The sequence below is a fragment of the Trichosurus vulpecula genome, chromosome 4, assembly GCF_011100635.1.
Source record: "Trichosurus vulpecula isolate mTriVul1 chromosome 4, mTriVul1.pri, whole genome shotgun sequence".
NCBI lineage: Eukaryota > Metazoa > Chordata > Mammalia > Diprotodontia > Phalangeridae > Trichosurus > Trichosurus vulpecula.
Genome location: NC_050576.1, coordinates 110,013,473 through 110,033,390, shown reverse-complemented (window position 1 = coordinate 110,033,390; position 19,918 = coordinate 110,013,473). Strand labels below are relative to the sequence as shown.

The following is a 19,918-nucleotide window of genomic DNA, read 5'->3' as shown; positions in this document are numbered from 1 at the left end:
CTTGAGACCTACTGTAGGAGACAGCACACAAAGAAATATGGACAAACAAGATATAAACAAGATAAACCGGAGCTAATCACAGAGGAAGACAAAGACCTAGAAAGGAGAACTAACTTGGCAGTTAATGACAGAGCTGCGAATAGAACCCCTGACCGCTGACCTCGGTGCCAGTGTTCTTTCCCATGTCATTCTGGGAATGACCCTGCTGGCCGCTCAGCTGAGGAGTTTGATAAGCAAATGGGGGGGGACCCTTCTGAGAAAAGGGGTCATCTGTTTGTGGCCTCAAAGCCTTAGGGCCTGAGATGCTTTTGTGGGGCTTTTGGAGTGTTTGGTTTTCGTTGTTTTTAAGAAAAGGAAAAAGAAAACCCCCTCTGTTAATGCAAATCACCAATTGTTCTGTGATTCAGTTCCTGAGAAGCCTGGTGACTGTTGTTGTCCACTCGTGTCTGACTCTTCGTGACCCTATTGGGGGTTTTCTTGGCAAAGATGCTAGAGTGGTTTGCCATTTCCTTCTCCAGCTCATTTTACAGTTGAGTAAACTGAGGCAAACAGGGTCAATGAAGCTAGTTGACTTGCCCACAGCCACTGAGTGGGTAAAAAAAAATGGCGGCGTGAGGCTTCCAATCTGTCTCCTGGCTCCGCCTGGTACTCCTTCTCCCGTACCTGCAGATGACTTGAAAGAAGGTAGAGAAAACCCAACAAGCATGAATAAATGTCTCTCCCTGTCTTCCCCCTCGGCCCCTCCTCCCCAAAATAACATTTTATTCTATTTCTTTTTTTGTTTTCCAAAGCAACATGGCATTCACGCAGGGCCTGGTAATTAAACGAGATAAAAAGCCCGAGCAAGTGTTTAGAGCATTGCTGGGAGGGCTCGATCCACCTCCTGGAAAGCCAGGCTTCAGCCGGAGCTGGAAAGCTGAAGCTACTGATAACATGATGCCTTTGGCAGAGGGGAGCATGAGGGGGTCAGCTGGCAGAAATGGGGCAAAGGGAGAAAGAAGAGAGAGCCTCTGGATGGCGGGAGGGGGCAGAGGGACTTGAGGGTTCTGTGTCTCAGGAGATAAAATCCGTGCCTTCGGTTTATTTCCTAAATTGTGAATTGTCATCACCCTTTCTACATACACGCACGTGCGCGCGCGCACGCACACACACACACACACACACACACACACACACACACCACAGGACTGTGATGACAATATCAAAGCCCCTAGGAGTTGCGACAGAGAATTCATTTTTCCTTCTGCCTCCCCACATGTAGATTTTTTTTTGGCCTGTAGTGCACATCAGTGACCAGGAAATTCCCAGTAAGGAAACTCCCTCTACCAGGGCAGATCAGCACCTCTTGTGCAATGCAGAGAGTTGTCTAGAGTATTGAGAGGCTTGCCCAGGGTCATATAGTCAAGTATATGTCCATGATGGGACTTAAACTCAAATGTTGCTGATTCACATATCACATTAAAGTGACAGATTTCTCCTAGGACAACCTGAGATAAAATATTCCTCGGCAAGAAGGGGGCTAGTTCTCACTCCCCCAAAGGTGTTCCTCTTGTACCCTACTCAGTAATTCTCTACTGGCCCACATCTCAGCATTCTGAGGACAGGAAAGGCACATCTGTCTCTTAACAACTGCTGCTAATCCTTGCCTCAACAGGGATGGAGGAGGAAACAAGCATTTATTAAGCTCTTACTGTATGCCAAAAATTGTGCTAGTCCTTTTGTAAATATTATCTCATTTGATGGGTAGGCCCATCATAGGGTCTAAAACTAGAAAGATCCCTAAAGATCATATTACCCTTCATTTAATATAATTGGGGGGACTAAGCCCCAGATTCAGGTTGATTTTTCCAAAGTCACACAAATGGATAGTAAGTAAACAGAGCCAGGATTTGAACCCAGAACCTCTGCTCCTTTATCCAACACTCCTTCCATTTATTCACAACAGATGGAGCTGTGAAAAGAGAGAGCTGGATTTGGAGTCTAAAGTCCTGAGTTCTAACCCTGGCTCTGGAGCTAGTTACCTCTATGACTCTGGGTAGGACACTGGGAGTCCTTGGTATAAAATGAAGGGGTTAGACTAGATCAGCACTTCTTATACTGTGATCATCGACCCCATAGAGGGTCATGAAAAATTTGGTAACAGTAAAAGGTTTCCAAACGTGCAACAACCAAAAGTTAATCAAAAATCAAACGCGTGATTAATCTGATGTATTTCTGGCCCGGCTTGCCCATGTTGCATGGGGCAACTTCACTGCAGCCTTGGTTCTGAACACAAAGCATGTGCACTTTGCACTGTGCATGGCATCATGCCACACAACGCCGACAAACGCTGCTGAAACACACGAAGGGGTCACAAGTGGAAAAAGTTTAAGCCCTGGACTAGATGATGTCATCTCTAAATCTGTGGTCCTCAGACACAGCTGGTGACTTTAACAGAGTTTCATCAGAGAAGAGGCAGCCTGGTGTAATAGATGGAGAGCTGGCCTTGATGCCCAGAAGACATACATGGCATCTAATCATGCCTCTGACATACACTGGCTGTGTGGCTCTGGCCAAGTCACTTGTTTCTCAGTATGCTAGGCCAGAGGTGTCAATTAAATGGGCCACAGCCTGCATGAGACCTACAACACTGCCGAGTATGACCAGAACCAGATTGAAATGCAATTAGAAAATGTTTAACAAAATAAATAAAAATATAATGCATATATAATATTAACACGTGGTTATTTAAGTCAAGATGGGAGCCCACGAGGATCCTTATGTTTGGCTTAATGGCCCCCATTTCTATTTGAGGTTGATGCCACTCCTCTAGGCAACTCTGACCTATATTAGGAGAGGGAGTATCCTCATCCCAGAATTCTCTGTACCAGTGGTTCTCAAAATGTGGTCCTTGGACCAGAGAACCTTCCAGGGAGTCTCTAAGGTCAAAACTAATTTCTTTTTTTCTTTTTGTTTGGAGGGGGAAAGGCAGGGCAATTGGGGTTAAGTGACTTGCCCAAGGTCACACAGCTAGTAAGCTTGTCAAGTATCTGAGGCTGAATTTGAACTTGGGTCCTTCTGACTCCAGGGCCAGTGCTCTACTCACTGTGCCACCTAGCTGCCCTGTCAAAACTATTTTCATGATTAACAAAGACATCTTAATTTCTAATATGGCAAGTATCAATAGATATAACCCACAAAACTCTTTGGGGTACTTCATAATTTTTAAGAGCATAAAGAGAGTCTGAGACCAGATAGTTTGAGAACCAGTGCCCTATTCCAATGAAATTACAGTCCAATCTGTTTCTTCTTTTAGCATATAAATTCCTCAATGTGTGTGTCTTCTACTAAGATACCCCCTATTTGTCCATAAATCATCAGCATAGCTTTCTGGGATAACTATCCCCACACCCCACTTTCTAGCATCTTTAGGCCTGGTTTTAGCTGTCACCACCATGCGACCTTTCTCATACCAATCCCACCTTCCCCTCTGGGCCAAGTCAACTCTCATTTTTTTTCTGTTTTAGAGTTGATTCTCTTTCTGCCCTACCCCCACTTCATGCAATGCCCTCCTTTACACACACACACACACACACACACACACACACACACACACACACACACACACAGAGCTTACTAAATGTCCTGCCCAAGATTCCACATGTAACCAGGGACAGTGCCAAGATTAGAACCCAGTTCCAGTGTTCTTTCTACTGTACCAATCTGTCTTCAGTGACCTACTAGAAGGAAGCAAAGACAACAAAATACAGTAATGGTCTAAAAAGGGGTCATTTGAACTCATGAAGCATCGATACACAAATGGCTCCCTGGGCCTTATGCTCTTTTGAGAACTGAGCTGAGTCTGAGGTCCCTAGCCACGTAGGATGACACAAATGGAAGAGATTAACTCTATCTGTTTTCTCCCTCCAGGATTGCCCCCAGCTGGTGCCCACAGAGGAGATCCTGATCCCAGTTGGGGAGGTGAAGCCAATTGCCCTGAAAGCCCGAAATCTGCCTCAACCACAGTCTGGCCAGCGGGGCTACGAGTGCGTCCTCAATATCCAGGGGATCATCTACCGAGTCCCCGCCCTTCGCTTCAACAGCTCCAGTGTCCAGTGCCAGAACAGCTCAGTAAGAAGGGCTCCTGAGTGACCTTATGTCTTTTACATTTGCTCACCCAATAATCCAAGGGACAGAGGAGAAGCCACTTTGAGTAGTCATGGACCTACAACATGGCATTGTTTAAACTATGTCAGTAGGTCAAATGTAGTTTCAGTGTTAAGACTGGGTCATATGGAGCTTGAGGAGATGAGTTGGGTTGGCGTTCCTGAAGCATCATTTACTTCCCCCCATATAACTTTGACATTAATACCATCTTTACCCGAGGCTGAAAGAGCCAAAGCCTGCATAGATCTCAGATTCCATCAAACCTTGGGATAGGAAAGAGGGAAGAGGGGGAGGGAAAAACCAGAGGAAGTGGGGAAGGGGGAGGAGGAAGTAATGCATTTCCTGAGCCACAAGGGTTAAACTAATCCTGAATGCCAGACAGAGAGCCGGGAGGTGTTTAATTATAATACTAGCCCAGAGAAGATCTTTTTATCTGCCAACTCCCTGTCTCTGACGGTGGGGGGTCAGCTCAGAGATGTGTGTGTTGTGGGGGTGAAGTGACAGAGGTGTTGAGGCAAGCTAATTCGCCTGGGAGAGATAAAGAGAATCTCAGGCCTCTTATCTAGGAGCTGTCAGATTCCCAGGTCACCGGTGCTTGATAGAATTTGTAATCGGTGGAAAGCCACCAGGCACAAGGGGAAGGGGGGATGAGAGAGGAGCTCGGCACAACAAAGGCAGAAGAGGGGGTGGGGGTTGCTTGGGCAGGATCCCAAGCAGTGACACAATCAATAGTTAGGTGCCAGGAGCCCGGGGCAGCCTCTAGGATAGGAGATTCCTGGAGTTCGTCATCATGAGCCCAGCAAAGGGATCCTGGAATCAAAGATTTAAGTCGGAAGGAAGGACCTTTAAAGGCCATCATCTTACAGGTGAAGAAACTGAGGACTAAAGACCTTAGGTGGTCTTTAGTCAGTGGTCACACAGGTAGCAAGTGACAAAGGCGAGATTCAAACTCAGATCCTCGGACTCCAAAGCCAGCTCCCTTTCCACTGTACCTCTCTGATATCCCAACCAGATATGCACTTATACTTTGCTATCCAGTCCAAAGCATAAAGTCATTTTTTAAAGTGGAGGAAGAATCGTAAGGTCCTCATTACACTGGCAATAGGAGAAGATCTGTCTGTAGACCCCATCTCAATACTTGGGGTTTGAACAGATCTTGTGCTCAGGAAGTCAATGGGTATTTGTCCTGAATGGACTTATTGGCCAGGGCCAGGGAGGAAAGAGTAGGCAACGTGGACCCAAGGAAGAGGGAGAGAGGCCAGCCGTGGACTGTAGTCAATCCAGTGGTCAATTTATTAAGCACCTTCTATGTGTAAGGTTCTGTGCCAGGCATTGAGGATAAAAAAAATCCTTCCCTTGAGGATTACATTTTACTTGAGGGGTACAATATGCATGCAGATAAGTATGGAGAGGATTGTTTGAGGAGGAAGAGAACCCAGGTAACTGGGCAGCTGGGGAAGGCTACCAGATTATAAGATATACATATGTATATACTTCCCTCCAACTGCCGGTGGCCTCTGTCTCAAACTACCTTGTATTGAGCTACTTTTTAGATATGGTTATTTATTCATTTTATGTTAATGTAGTATTATATTTATATATATAGCGCCCCACCCCCCAAGTAGGGAGGCAGCTGGATGGCCTAATGGGTAAAGCAGAACCTGGAAATCGGGAAATCCTGAATTTAAATCCTGCCTCAGACTAGCTGTGTGGCTCTGGGCAAATCACTTGACCTCTAACAATCTCAGTTTCTTTATCTTTAAAATGGGGAGAATAATGGCACCTATCTTGCTGGATTCTTTCAAGGAGATAATGTGGATAAAGTGCTTTTGAAGCCTTAAAGTATTATAAACATTCTAGCTATTATTATTATTATAATTATTATTATTAGGGATTATTTCATTTTTTGTACATGTATCCCCAGTGCCTAGAATAGTGCCTGGCACATAGCAGATGCTTAATAATTACTTATAGGTTGACTGAGTGATTGATATAAGCCATGACCTAGTCCTCCATACTAGGGGCAGCTAGGTGGCGCCATAGTGCATAGAGCACCAGGCCTGCTCTTCCAAGTTCAATTCCAGCCTCAGACACTGGCTGTGATTTAACCCAGTTTGCCTCAGTTTCCTCATCTGTAAAATGAGCTGGAGAAGGAGATGGCAAACCACTCCAGCATCTCAGCCAAGACAATCCCAAATGGGGTCACAAAGAGTCAGATATGAGTGAAAATGACTGAACAACAAAAGCCTTCTATACCATAGATTCCCACAGAATAGGTCCAGTCGAGGCTGAACACCCTACCCCACCCCCAAATATCACAACTTTTTGGTTTGCGTCTTCCCCAGTCAGAGTTCACTTTGATGCAGATAAGAGAGGTTCCCCATATCCGCTTGAGTTAACAGATGCGTGTTTCAGATACAGGACAACCTTTATCTTGCCCTAAAGATAATGGAGAAAATGTAAAGGATTCCCAGGAGCCCATAGTCAGTAATCATCTATTGATCGACTGCTCCACATAAGGCCTATTTTACAGTCTACGTGGGGAGATAAACAGATACACTTGAAAAGATAGCAAACAGCACAGGATAGCATAGGGTCAGTGTCAACATGAGGACTCCGGTTATTGAGTGGCTCCAAGGTTCAAGGAAGAGAGAGATCACTTAGGATGGTGGCCTGGGAAATGTAACTTTAGCTGGAATTCGAATGAGTAGGACTCAATATGTGAAGGTAGGAGAGGGCGGCAGCCGAGTAGCCCAAGAGGCATTCCGAAGCTGGGGAATAGTTTGAGCAAAGGAAAAGAGGCAGGGCTCACATAAGGGACAGTGAGTATACCAGTCCAGCTAGAATGGAGAGTTCATTTGAGGAAATAAAATTAGGAAGATTAGGTGGAGTCATATTGGGACCAGCCTTGAATGTCAAGCTAAGGAGTTTGGATTTTATCATGTGGTATTAGGAAGCCACTGAAGGATTTGGGGGGATTGTTTAGGTGGACTGATTAATGATGGAGGCATAGTAGATATAGTGATGAATGGAACAGGGATGGGGCTCTCCTGGGGATCTCCCATTCTCATTTACGCTGATCCAAGGATGGGCAAATTTGTGAGTTTCTCCCCTGAGCTCCATTGCAGTGTCTATTTCCCCAAGAAGCCAGCTCTATTGGTATAGGGCTTACCTTATTCCTCACATGGATAGGGACTTCTGACTGGCCTTAGGTTGGGAGCATGTGACAACATCCTGGTAAGCCATGCCTATTTCTCTTTCCCTTCAGTACCAGTATGATGGGATGGACATCAGCAATCTGGCGGTAGACTTTGCCGTAGTATGGAATGGCAACTTTGTCATTGACAATCCAGAGAACCTTAAAGGTAAGTGACAACTTTCTGGTTGCATTTTGATGTCCTAACAACCCTGGGGAAGGACAAGGCAGGAGGGAGAAGATCCAGACAGCCACTGTGCGATGAAGAATGCATCCCCTGTGTTTGGGGAATAGTTCAGTGGATCTACAAGCAAAATTTGGGGCCATCAAAGAGGTTCCATGTGGGGTACCATGTTTTATTACAAATAGAGCCTTTCCTGTGTGGCCTGCTGGTTCCTCCTTGTTATTCTTTGACTCATGGGGCCTTTGAAATGTTCTATGGAATCAGATCTATTAGAACAGAAGGCAGAAGAGCCCTGCCAGCTTCCCTGGAAATTGAGACATTGTTTTCCATTAAACTTTTTCTCTTGTCTACTTGGCTGGGGTCATTACACAAAGAGGGCTTTCAAAGCTATTCTCCTGTGATACATGGGAAGGAAAGTTTAGGAAGACAGAGTGTTATGGGGGTGGGAGAGAATTCCCTCTGGGGATTCAGGAACCAGGTTACCCCAGCTGTTCTAGTGCATAGCTCTTCACCTATCAAATAGCACCAGCCTGGTCCTCGAGCCCCAACCCAAACCATCAGCAGGAACTGAGTCCAAATGAGGGAAGGACCAAGGTTGCAATGCAAGGAAGAGAGAGTGGTATGGGGGTGGGAGAGAATTCCCTCTGGGGATTTGGGAACCAGGTTATCCCAGCTATTCTAGTGTATAGCTGATCACCTATCAAACAGCAGGAGCATGTTCCTTGAGCCCCAACCCAAACCATCAGCAGGAACTGAGTCCAAATGAGGGAAGGACCAAGGTTGCAATGGTACCTATGAGGGCAGAGAAAGGAAGCAAAGACCTTGACACGCTCTATGACACAAACATCTGATCTCTGATTTTGTAATTAAATAAAGGTTCCTAGACTATGATGGGACCCTGATGAATCTACGGCTGCACTGGGGTCACAGATCTGAAAAGGGATGATAGATTTAGAGCTGAAGAGGACTTCAGAAGCCATTGAATTCAACCTCTTCAGTTTACAGATTTACAGGAAACTGAGGCATAATTGGAGCTTCCAGGTTAAATGATTTACACAGTTAGCAAATGTCTGAGGCAGAATTTGAACCCTAGTCTTCTTGACTCTTGGTCTAGTGCCCTACTTACTAACAGCAGCAGATTCTCAAAGGAGTCTCTTCGCTAGGCTGCTACCACCTCCCAGGATCTAGTGTCAACCTAGTATCAACCTCCGTACCACTTAATCAGATGCCCTCACTCCAATATCCATATTCTCTTCCCAGACCCTGAACTGTCTCTTCACAACTGAAACAGATTCAGCTTAGGGAGGATTTTGTTTACAAATACAACCAGTATTATGAGAGTAGAGTCAAATGACAGTGTATCAGACATTGTTTATTAAGTGCCCATTGTGCACCTACCTAGTCCTGAGGATACAAAGTAAAAATCAAAGCAATGCCTATCCTCAAGGAGTTTATATTCTCTCAGAGGAAATAAAATATACACATCAAAGTAGATACAAAATACAATGTACAAAGTAAGTCAAGGAGATTTCAGGTTAATACAAGGTAAAAATGCACGTTTGGCAGAAACGATGGTAATTCAAGTGTTCCCAAAGTTAAATATCTTCACACACACACATACACACATACACACATACACACACATACACACACATACACACACATACACACACACATACACACACACATACACACACACACACATACACACATACACACACATACACACCTATACACATACACATACACACACACATACACACATACACACACACACACACACACATACACACACACACACACACACACACACACACACACACACACACACCCCTAGGGATTTAGGTCTGATCTCTTTAACCCCATGGCTTCCTCCATTAATTCAAATGAGTAGCTGGAGCCATCATCCCCGGTGCCTCCCCCTCCCTACCTGGTAATAGCCGTTCTTCTAGCCATCATCCTCGGCATTTTCTTGCCTCTGCCCGACTTTTATCGCCTAGAGGTTTAACCACTTACGAATCAAATTCCCAATAAGTTGAGAATGGCCACCTCTACCTTACTGATCCCTGGCGCTTCTACCCTCACAAATATTATCAGTGTAATCATTAACTATGTCTGTACCTGCCTCATCATCCCTTCTAAGGGAACATGTGCATATCAGGCAGATGATAGACAATAGCCCAATAGCTCAATGGCTTTCCCTTCCCCTTCCTTTAAATTCTTCATAACCAGGATATCAGAACTGAGCTAGAAAGCTGTCCTACTGTTCCCAGTTTCCAGGCCAAATTTCCCCACTGCTGAGAGACAGGAGAGATTTCCCTGACTAGATGTTCTGGGCTTGACTCCCAGAGCTTGATTTTGCACCTGGAGCTTAAAGAAATACCACCCCATCCAAGCTGTCACATCCCTGAAGCTCAGGCTGCAAGATAATAAGAACTGACATTTATATAGCATTCTCAAGTTTGCAAAGCACTTAGCATACACTGTCTCATCTAAACCTTGAAACAATCCTGGGAGGTGGTACCACAGTCTTATCATCGGATGAGGAAACTGAGTCAGAGATATTGATCTTGAGCATATAGCTATTGTCAGAAGCAGTATCTGTACCCAGGTCATTCTGATTTCCCTTTTCCTTTTGTTACTTGTCTTACCCCCATTAGCTTATAAGCTCCTTGAGGGCAGAGACTATTATATTTTTGTGTCCCCCGCACTTAGCACAATGTCTGGCACATTGATGCTTAATAAATAGATATTATATAAAGTAGATGCTTAATAAATGTTAATTGAATTTATTTTAGATCTGGCACTCTAACCATTATAGCACACTGTCTCCCAGGATTGAAGAAGTCTAGTACTTTTCTATCCTCATCACTAGAGGATTCTGTTTGTGTGTGTGTGTGTGTGTGTACATACACACATACACAGACATACATATACATATATATGCACACATGTATATGTATGTGTGCGCATGCATATATACATACATATACACAATGCATACGTGTATGTATACATGCATGTATACATACATATACATATATGCATGCGTGTGCATGCATGAGTATATGTGTATATATGCATACATGTATGTATATATGGGTGTGTTGTATGCACATGCATATATGAAATGTTTAATATTCATATTTAATATATTCATATAGTAAAGAAACTTTTGGAATAAAGTAAAACAATAAGAACAAACCTTAAGTGGTTTCTTTAGGATCGAGACTGAGAGATGGGCAACAGAAAGCATAGAGGAGTCACAAATGAAGACCTTGGGAAGATTAGAAAGTATGGCTCTTCCCTTAGGGGTATTGTTTCAAACCCAGCAGAAAAACACCTCTGAACCCTACTGGCCAGAGCTCCAGACACTAGCTAGCCACTAGGGGTAAGAGCACAGCTTGCTCACACATTGTCCCTACCTACTCCACTTAAAACCTATTCAGAAAGTTAAGAGCTAAAATGAATTTGATTGCTTTGGCCCGGCCAGGTAATTTCTAGCTATTGTGGCTCACATGTCAAGGGATTTATAAACTCCCAAATACATCCTAGTAAAGTTTTAAATGGCTAGATTGTACTAAATAGGGTCATGCCTTCCAAGTCACTCAGAAACATGAACAAAGCTGTTTTGGGTCTCATACTGTCAGCTCTTACGGGTCTTTCAGGGCCCATCACAGCTTTCTACTCAGCCCCTTGCACCTCCAGCACAGCTGTCAGGCAAGCAGCAGCTCCATATCTGTGTCCCAGAGTACAGACAGCACTGTTGATTTGAGACTTTGGAGTTCAGATTTTGACCCCAGCACTGGCATCCTGTGGGGTTTCTGGATATCAGTAAACCTCTCTGGGTCTCGCTTTTCTTATTCTGTAAAACAGGGAAAACCAGTCTTGTCCATCCTTATTTCTAATGAATATATATAAAAACTCAATGGACAAAATCCCTAATACTTTGAGCTTGAAAAAGATATTACACATAGGTACCAGATGGTTCTGATTATGACTGTTACTCATGATAACTATGACTGGTAGCATTTAATAACAGATAATTATCTCACACTTTAAGGTTTGCAAATGTACTTTGCATTTTTTCATTTGATCCCCACATCAACCTAATAGCTACGGCTACTATGCCCATTGTACAGATGAAAACTGAGGCTCAGAGAGACTAAGCAATCTACTAATTTTAATACAACTATAAGGTGTCAGGGATAGAATTTTCAAATCAACAAGCATTTGAACACAAGTCTTGACTGACTCCAAATCCAGTAACACGCTACGTCTCATATCTACAAACGGAAACAACTTATATCGGAGAATCATGAAGTTACAAGGAGAGGACAAAGACTAGGGAAGGTGAACACCTAGTTTCCATCCATCAGCACGGGGTATAGCTGTCCACTTCTCTCCACAGTCCACCTCTACAAATGTGCAGCCCAACGAGAGAGCTGTGGCCTCTGCCTCAAGGCTGACCGGAAGTTTGAGTGTGGCTGGTGCAGTGGTGAGCGCAGATGTACCCTCCATCAACATTGCTCCAACCCAACCTGGCTCGATTGGTCCAGTCACAATGTCAAGTGCACCAACCCTCAAATCACAGAGGTGAGTGTTCAGATTGGAGAATATTGCCCAGAGCGGAGCCCTGCACAGTGGGAGAGGCAGCAGTCTGTGCTTGCCTCATCAGAGTATTGTATGTACTTGCATATACATGGATATACAAGCTTGTCTGCAGAGCTGGAGCAGATCATTCAAGCTTTTCCCCTGCTGTATACATATAGATTTTTCACTATGTGTATATATCTATCTATCTATATATATGTATGTATATATGTATGTATGTGTATATATATGAGGGTAATTCTAGAGATTTTACACTGTGTTCATTGAAGGGTGGTTCTTTGTGTATATATGGATATGCATGCTCGTCTATGGACCTGTAAACATACAGGATTAATTCCAGGAGGTTTACCACTGGCTGTGTCTTCCCAAGAGATCTCTAACACTTTATGGGGATATTAAGTATAGATTTTGCTACTCTATAAGGAAACTGGAAAATTTCATTGGTTCCACCTTTTATAGCACATGCTTACACAGAAAGCAGCCTAGCATGGTGTAAAAAGCATGGTATTTAGAGTCAGAAGACCTGGGTTTGAATCACAGTCCTCTCTGGCCGTCACTGGAGTTTGTGGTGCAGTGGAAAGAGGACTGTTCATGGATTCAGAGGAGCTGAATTCAAATCCTGCCTCTATCCCTTACTACCTGTGTGACCTTGGGCAAGTCACAACCTCTCTGGCCCTTGGTTTCCTCCTTTGTAAAATGCAGGGATTGGATTAGATGGCCTTCAGGATCCCTTCCAGCTCTAGATCTGTGATCCTAGAACTAGATCCAGGGTCTTTCCCAACTCCGAAGTCTGCGATGCTATAGATGCAATTCAAATACAATTTATTAAACATCTACTATGTGCAAAGCACTGGCTAGGCAATTTGGGATACAAGAAGGAGAGGAGACATAGCCCCTAATCTTAAAAAATTTAAAATCTGCTGAGGGGGAGTAAGATATGAAGTGGCATGGTGTGGTGGACAGAGAACTGGAGTTAGAATCAGAAAGACCCAGATTCAAATCCTACCTCAGATACTAGTTGTATGACTCTGGGTAAGTTATTTAACCTTGGCCTCAGTTTCCTTTTCTGTAAAACAAAGGTGGGGAGGGAATTTGGATGGTCTCTTCTAGATCTAAATCTAGAATCCTATAAGGCCGCTGGTGTCACTTTGGATAGAGTGCCGGGCCTGGAGTCAGGAGGCTCTGAGTTCAAATCTCCAGTCCAATACTTAGTAGCTGTCTCCCTCTTGCCAAGTCACTCAACCTCTGTCTCTCTCAGCATCCTCAACTGTAAAATGCAAATACTAAAATAGCTCCTCCTTTGCAGGGTTTTTGTGAAGACCAAAGGAGATAATGTTTATAAGGTACTTAGCACAGTCCCTGGCACATAGTAGCACTTAATAAATTCTTGCCTCCTTTCCTTCCCTCTTTTCCTTTCCTTATGTACGCAGAGGAGTGTGGTAGAGGCAGAGAAGAAAGTTCCATGATGCTCTAAGCTGAGAAGGGCAAGAATACTTTGAGCTGGAAGGAGGCAATCAGGGAAGGCTTCCCAGAGAAGGTGGAGCTTGAACTGAATCTTGAAGTAAGAGAGGAGGTTTACAGGCAGAGTGGAGGAGGGTGAGCGTTCTAAACAAGGCAGCCAGATGGCCTGATTGCAAAAAGGCCAACATTTCCCTGTAAATCAAAACCATTCCAGAGAGAGGCAGAGAATCTGCTATGATTCAGGGTCTTCATTTAACTTCATATATCCCCACCATTACCATCAATGCATCAAGTCCATTAAGGTTCCATTAGGGTTTCTTTCCTGAAGAAAGAGTTCTTCTCATTCAATAAATGTTCTACACAAAGACAACCTTCCTGCCTGTTAATGGATAGAGAAAACCCTTAATTGTGCCAATTAAGAATTTGGGGAAGAGCTAGCAAACCAACTATCTAGTACAGAAGAATGTGTAATCAAATCAGAAATATAGGTTGTATTGTGGGACTCATGGTTGAGAAGGGCCTTAGAGACCATGTTTCTGGAGCTGGAAGGGGCCTTAGATAGCATCTCATTTTACAGATGAGGAAACTGAGGCCCAGAAAGAAGTGACTGCTTACAGTCACATAGGCAGTAAGTTAACTGTGCATCTGTGTGTATTAGGGTATACAAAATGTGGAGGTGTGCAGGGATACATACACAGGTACAGCAGAGTGTTCAAAAGTGGCTGTGTACATGCAGTTGTGATGTGTGTGTATGAATGTGACTAGGGAGTGGATATGTCAAGCTTTGGGACATCCAAACATGCCCATGTGTGTGTATGTGTGCATACAACCCTGGGAGACAGTGATGGAGACAGCCTGTCCTCCCTGCCATGCTAACTGATCCAGGTGGGGATGAGAAATTGGCTCCACAGTAGGTGAGCGTCGCAGAGAGCCGCTTTAGCTTTTCTCAGCAGAAATGGGATTTTGGTGACTGCAATTAGCTTAGAATCACCAAGCTGAAACTGGAATAAGAAAGTAAAGGCAGCGACCAGATCAGCCCCGGTGCTCATTCTCAGGGTTTTCTCTGTGTCCCAACTTGTTTGTGCATTTTAATGGGAAGAAACAGGTAATTAGTTACCCAGAAAAATGATGTTTCCTGAATAGCAAATTACAAAGGAAGATGAATAGATAATGCATAAGAAAATATAGCTGCACTCAGGCTTGAATGGCCCAGGAGAGGAATAGGTGTACTTTACTTGAGGTTGCATTGTCTGCTCATCATCCTTAGCGACTTGCTATTCATGGCCTGTCATTTGTAGCTGGAAACTAATTGCATATTTTCTAATGGTTGGGATGAATAAAAGACTGGGCAGGTAGCATTGCTGTCCACCATCAAGAGCAAAGGAAGATTCTGTTTCATCTCTGCCTCATAAAAATGAACCGTAGAACCTTCAGATGGCTCACTCCCCTCCCTCCAGCCTCAGTTTCCCTGTATGTACAAAGGAAGCAGATCTTGTTCATTTTCCACCCATTTCAGGACAATTTGTACCTGAAAATCCATTAGATTATAAGCTTCTTGATGGCGTGGACTGTCTTTTGCCTCTTTTTTTTTAATATCCCCAGCATTCAGCACAGTACCTGACACATAGTAGGCACTTAATAAATGTTGAGTGATATCTGATTAATCATCCTATCTGGATTTCAGTTTCCTCCCCTTTAAAGTGGGCAGATGTGATGAGATGATCTCTAAGACGCTTTCCAGTTCAAACTTTTATGATTCTACAAGCCTTTGACTGCACTACATTTAAATATTTATTTCCTTCCCTAAAATTTTACATTATTCAATACATTAGTAAATTGCGTTTATATAAATATAATTCAATCGCATTTACATAGGGCTGAGAGGTGGGTACTATCATTATTCCCCTTTTACAGTTGAAGAAACTGAGATAAACAGAGGTCAAGTGACTAGCCCAGGGTCACACAGATAGTAAGTATCTGAGGTCAGATTTGGAATAAGTTCTTTTTCACTCTAGGCCCAGAACTCTATCCACTGTGCCACCTCGCTACTGCCAATCATCATCATTAATGTAATCATACCTCCTGCCCTAACAGATGGATTGACTTGGACAGGAAATAAGTAGCCTCCTCCCCCTCCCCTCCCCATCTAGATTTTTTCCTGACTGGTATCGATTTCAGTACATTCACAAAGCAGCAAGATCCCTTGTTAAAGGAAATCTGGATCCCCCTAGGGAAGCTGTAGGCAAGTGCACCTGGATCCAAATTCATTTAAAAAGCAAACTGCTGGCCCCAGCATTGCTAGCTGTCTGACTATGGCTGAGCCACTTAACCTTTTAATGTCTTAGACATGGCCAGAAGTGGAGAGGATGCTCTCAGGAAGTAAGGAGTTCTCTCTCTTGTGATTTTCACAAGAATGAACTAGCTGCCCACCCACTGAGGATATTTTCAAGAGGCTGTCTTTCCAGTTATAGGTTAGAGTCAGGGTGGGGAGCCTGTGGGCCTCGAGGCCACATGTGGCCCTCTAGATCCTCAAGTGTGGCCCTTTGATTGAATCCAAACTTGACAGAACAAATCCCCTTAATAAAAGGATTTGTTCTATAAAACTTGGACTCAGTCAAAAGACCACACCTGAGGACCTAGAAGTCCACACTTGAGGACCTAGAGGAACACATGTGGCCTCGAGGCCGCAAGTTTCCCACCTCTGGGTTAGGTGAAGCAACCTTTGAAGTCCCTCCCAGTTGGGATTCTGTGATTCCATGTTCTCTGAGCCTCAGTTTTATCCACCATCTGCAAGATAGGAACATAACAATTATGCTCCCTCCGTCACAGTGTCATTGTGAGAAAAACACTTTGGGAAACCTGAAGCACCACAGAAATAGGTTTTTCATTCATGCGATGGCTGCTTCCCCCCCAAACATGGTTCTAAGGGCCAATACAGATGTGATCTGAATATCTCCTTTGACTGTTATCAGAGTGAAGAAAGAAACATTAGCCTGAGACACTGTGCTGCCGGAGAATGGTGTTTGTCTCCAGCTGGTGCCCCCAAACGGCTTCGCTCCCTGAGCTGCGTCTACAGCTCCGTGCTTTCTCTCTGATCCTAGTGATTTGACATGTGTGCTGACCTGAGAGCATGGACAGTTCCATAGTCTCTTTTACATTAGCAGTCATCCCACTCAGCAGCCAGCTCTCTGAGCATTGCAGAGAATGTTAGGCGGAAATTGACCACCGGCCCTCTCCATCTCCCTACCGCCAGAGGCTCCCCCCGCTGCTGCTTTGCAGCCAGGTCAGCCTTGACAGCTAGGGAGCTGTCCCAGCAACCCGACAGCAACATCCTTGGAGATCCTCTCCTTTTCTGCCTGTTCCTAGAGGGCACCCACTCTATACTGAGGCTAATTAACCCCCTGAGGTAATTAGGCTATAATTGATTTTGCCAGATAATATATCAGCAGGGGGTTGGGGCCCTGAGCTGAGGTGTCTCCCATTAGTTTTATTCAACCAGAAGCAATGGACTGAGAAAAGTAAGGCCCTTAAGGAAACCAAAGCCCATGAAGCAGAGAGGCCTGGGCCCTCTGGGAGGCCTCCCTCACTGGAGCAACCCCTCTGTGGGGCAGGATGTCTGCCAGAGCCCTTTTATTTCCCATGAGCTAAAATATCCTCTTTCATTTTATTCCTCCCAACCCTTGCCCTGTTTCTCCTGTCATCTCCCTGCAAAAGTCATTTTTAAGACTTTTTTTTTTTAAGCATCCCTCTGGGCTCATAGTCAGCTGTCTCTGCCCAACTTGGTGAAACCTGCAAAGAATTTTTTTACAGTCTCTTAATCACTAGGATTTACGAGGACTGTTGCTCCTCTTATTAATCTCCCCATAACTACCACCTCCCACGTGTACACACACAGTTCCCTATCATAGATGATCCATTTAAAATGGGCCCCTGGATAGGTCCAGGCTCCCTCTGGAACACTGAGGAGAGGTGTGCTGGTCCTGGGGGAAGTCTTCAAGCAAAGGCCGAGAGACCATTGGCTTGGGATCGTTGGTGAGGTCATTCACATAGCTGGTCCAGGATTAGATGAGATGACCTCAGTGGTCTCCCCCAATTCTTTGATTCTAAGATTCTGTGGGGACTGACTCTATCTGAGCAGGATAATCCAATTTCACATCCAGAAAATGTCCTTTTCTGAATGGCCTAGGCTTTGTTCTATCCAGCCTTGAATGACAGGAATGAATGAAATGACCTGGAGAGGACCCTTCTCCTTTAGAAAAAAAGAGGGATGGTCTTGAGGGCATGTGTTCTTCTTCTTCTCTTAGCCCCCCTTCCCATTGTCACTATGGCAACCAAGCCTATCCCTTGGAGACTCAGCCTTCCTGGCAGCTTCAGGTAGGATGAGTCAAAGAACCTGTCGATTTCCCAGTTTGCATAAACTTCAGGTTAGGACCCCCTCAAGACTCTCCGTCTGCTCTTTCCCAGCCAACTCTGGTGCGATAATGATGCTGTCCCCCTCGGGAGCTATCTCAGGCTGTTCCCACCTCGGCTGTCAGCATCGTGTGTGTGTGTGTGTGTGTGTGTGTGTGTGTGTGTGTGTGTCTTAGTGCGCATGTGTCACCTGTTCAACCCCCAAAATAGGAAAACTGTAGACGATTGAAAGCCTGAGAGACTTCTGACCAACTGTGCTTGATTCTCTCACCCCCTTCTGCTCCCCTGCATTTCAGAAAGCCTAGGTGACCTGGGACCTTCAGAGCGAGGGACATGTGGACAGCCCCCATTTAGGAAGTGGAAATCTGGGGAACAGATTTCTCAGGATGGCGTGAGCAGTCTAGGGAAGGAGGAAGCAAAATACGCCCTTGAGGGGATAAATCCCTTTGGAAGAGAGCAGGCCACAGAGGTTAGGATTTTAGGGCTAGAAGGAACTCTAGAGGCTCAGTGACCTCCAAAGTATTTTTCCAGCTCTCAATCAGTTATCTCAGTCAATAATGATGTAGCCCAACTCCCCTTTGTGTAAATGAGGAAACTGAGGCAGAGAGTAGAAGTGGAAGCCTAAGGTCACACTGCTGTACATAAACACTGGTGGGATCACAGTCCTAGTGATGGGAGGAATCTTAGAGAGCATCTGGTCCAATTCCCCTGCTTTACAAATGAGGAAATGGAAGCCCCCAAAGTTGAAGCGAGTTCCCCAAGGTCATACAAATAATGTGGGATTCGAACATAGGTCTTCCAGCTCTAAATCTAGTGCACTTCCCGCGAAAATGTGTTGCAAAAATGGAAAGCTCAGATTCTATCAGGAACAGTTTATCAACTGGATAGCAAGCTTGTCTGTTAGACTGTATTCTTCTCAAGGCCAGGAATCTTCTTTTGCCTTTTTTTGTATTCCCAGTGCTTACCACAGTGCCTGGCACATAGTAGGTGCTTAATAAATGCTTATTGGCTGATGGGTAGCTGTCCAAGTTCAGTTTTCACAGATATCTACACACACAAACACACACACACACACACACACACACACAACTGAGCACACTGAGACACATGCAGGAAACCTGAAATCTAGTCTTACTTCTGCTACCATGTGACTTTGTGCAAGTCACTTAATGCCCATGGGCCTCCCGCTCCTCTTCTCTCCACTGAGAGGGGTAGATGTCACTTAGAATAGTCTCTACACAGCGCTTCTTTTAGGCATGGGGCTCAGTACATGTTGTCTCATTTTACAGAAGAGAAAAATGAGGCTTAGAAAAGTGAAGCTGCTTGCCCAAAGTTATTCAGCTAGAATTAGAACAGAGACTCACACTCAAGGCTTCTGACTCCCAGGCCAACATTCTTTCCACTGTACTGGACTGCCTCTCCTAAACTAAAAGAATAAAAAATTAAATTTGAAAGAGAACTTACAGACCATCTAGCCCAAACCCCTAATGATGTCCCAAAACCTTAGACAGCATGATGGCATTGGAAGCTTGAAGTGGAATGATCTAGGTCTGGGTCCTGTCTTATGTAATTACCACTTACTAGACTTGACCTTGAATGATTATCTTTCCTGGGGCCTTAATTTTCTCTCCCATAAAATGGGGATGATTTCCTATAAAATAGGACTTTGTCCCTTACAGGGTTATTATGAAGATCAAATGAGATGACAAGTGTAGTTTGTATAGATCATTGTACATGTCCAACTGCTATTACCCTTTCTAGCTTTGCACCTCTGACATGACGAGCACTCACATAAGCCCATACACTTAAGCACGTGGTACCGGTCCACAGACAAGCCTTCCGTCTTCCTGCCTTGGCACTTTTCCGTATGGTTTGATAATTGAGCACTCAGTGGTACACAGATCTCT

At 44.5% G+C, this 19,918-nt stretch overlaps 1 protein-coding gene across 1 annotated transcript in view; it reads left to right on the top strand.

Annotated features, from left to right (window-relative positions):
* Window positions 1-19,918, top strand: part of PLXNA2 (plexin A2) — a 330,148-nt gene that overhangs the window by 236,568 nt on the left and 73,662 nt on the right. The window contains exons 10-12 of the mRNA XM_036756742.1: window positions 3,910-4,110; window positions 7,415-7,511; window positions 11,938-12,122. Of these exons, the coding sequence (XP_036612637.1) occupies window positions 3,910-4,110; window positions 7,415-7,511; window positions 11,938-12,122 (483 nt within the window). The remainder of the gene's footprint in view (window positions 1-3,909; window positions 4,111-7,414; window positions 7,512-11,937; window positions 12,123-19,918) is intronic.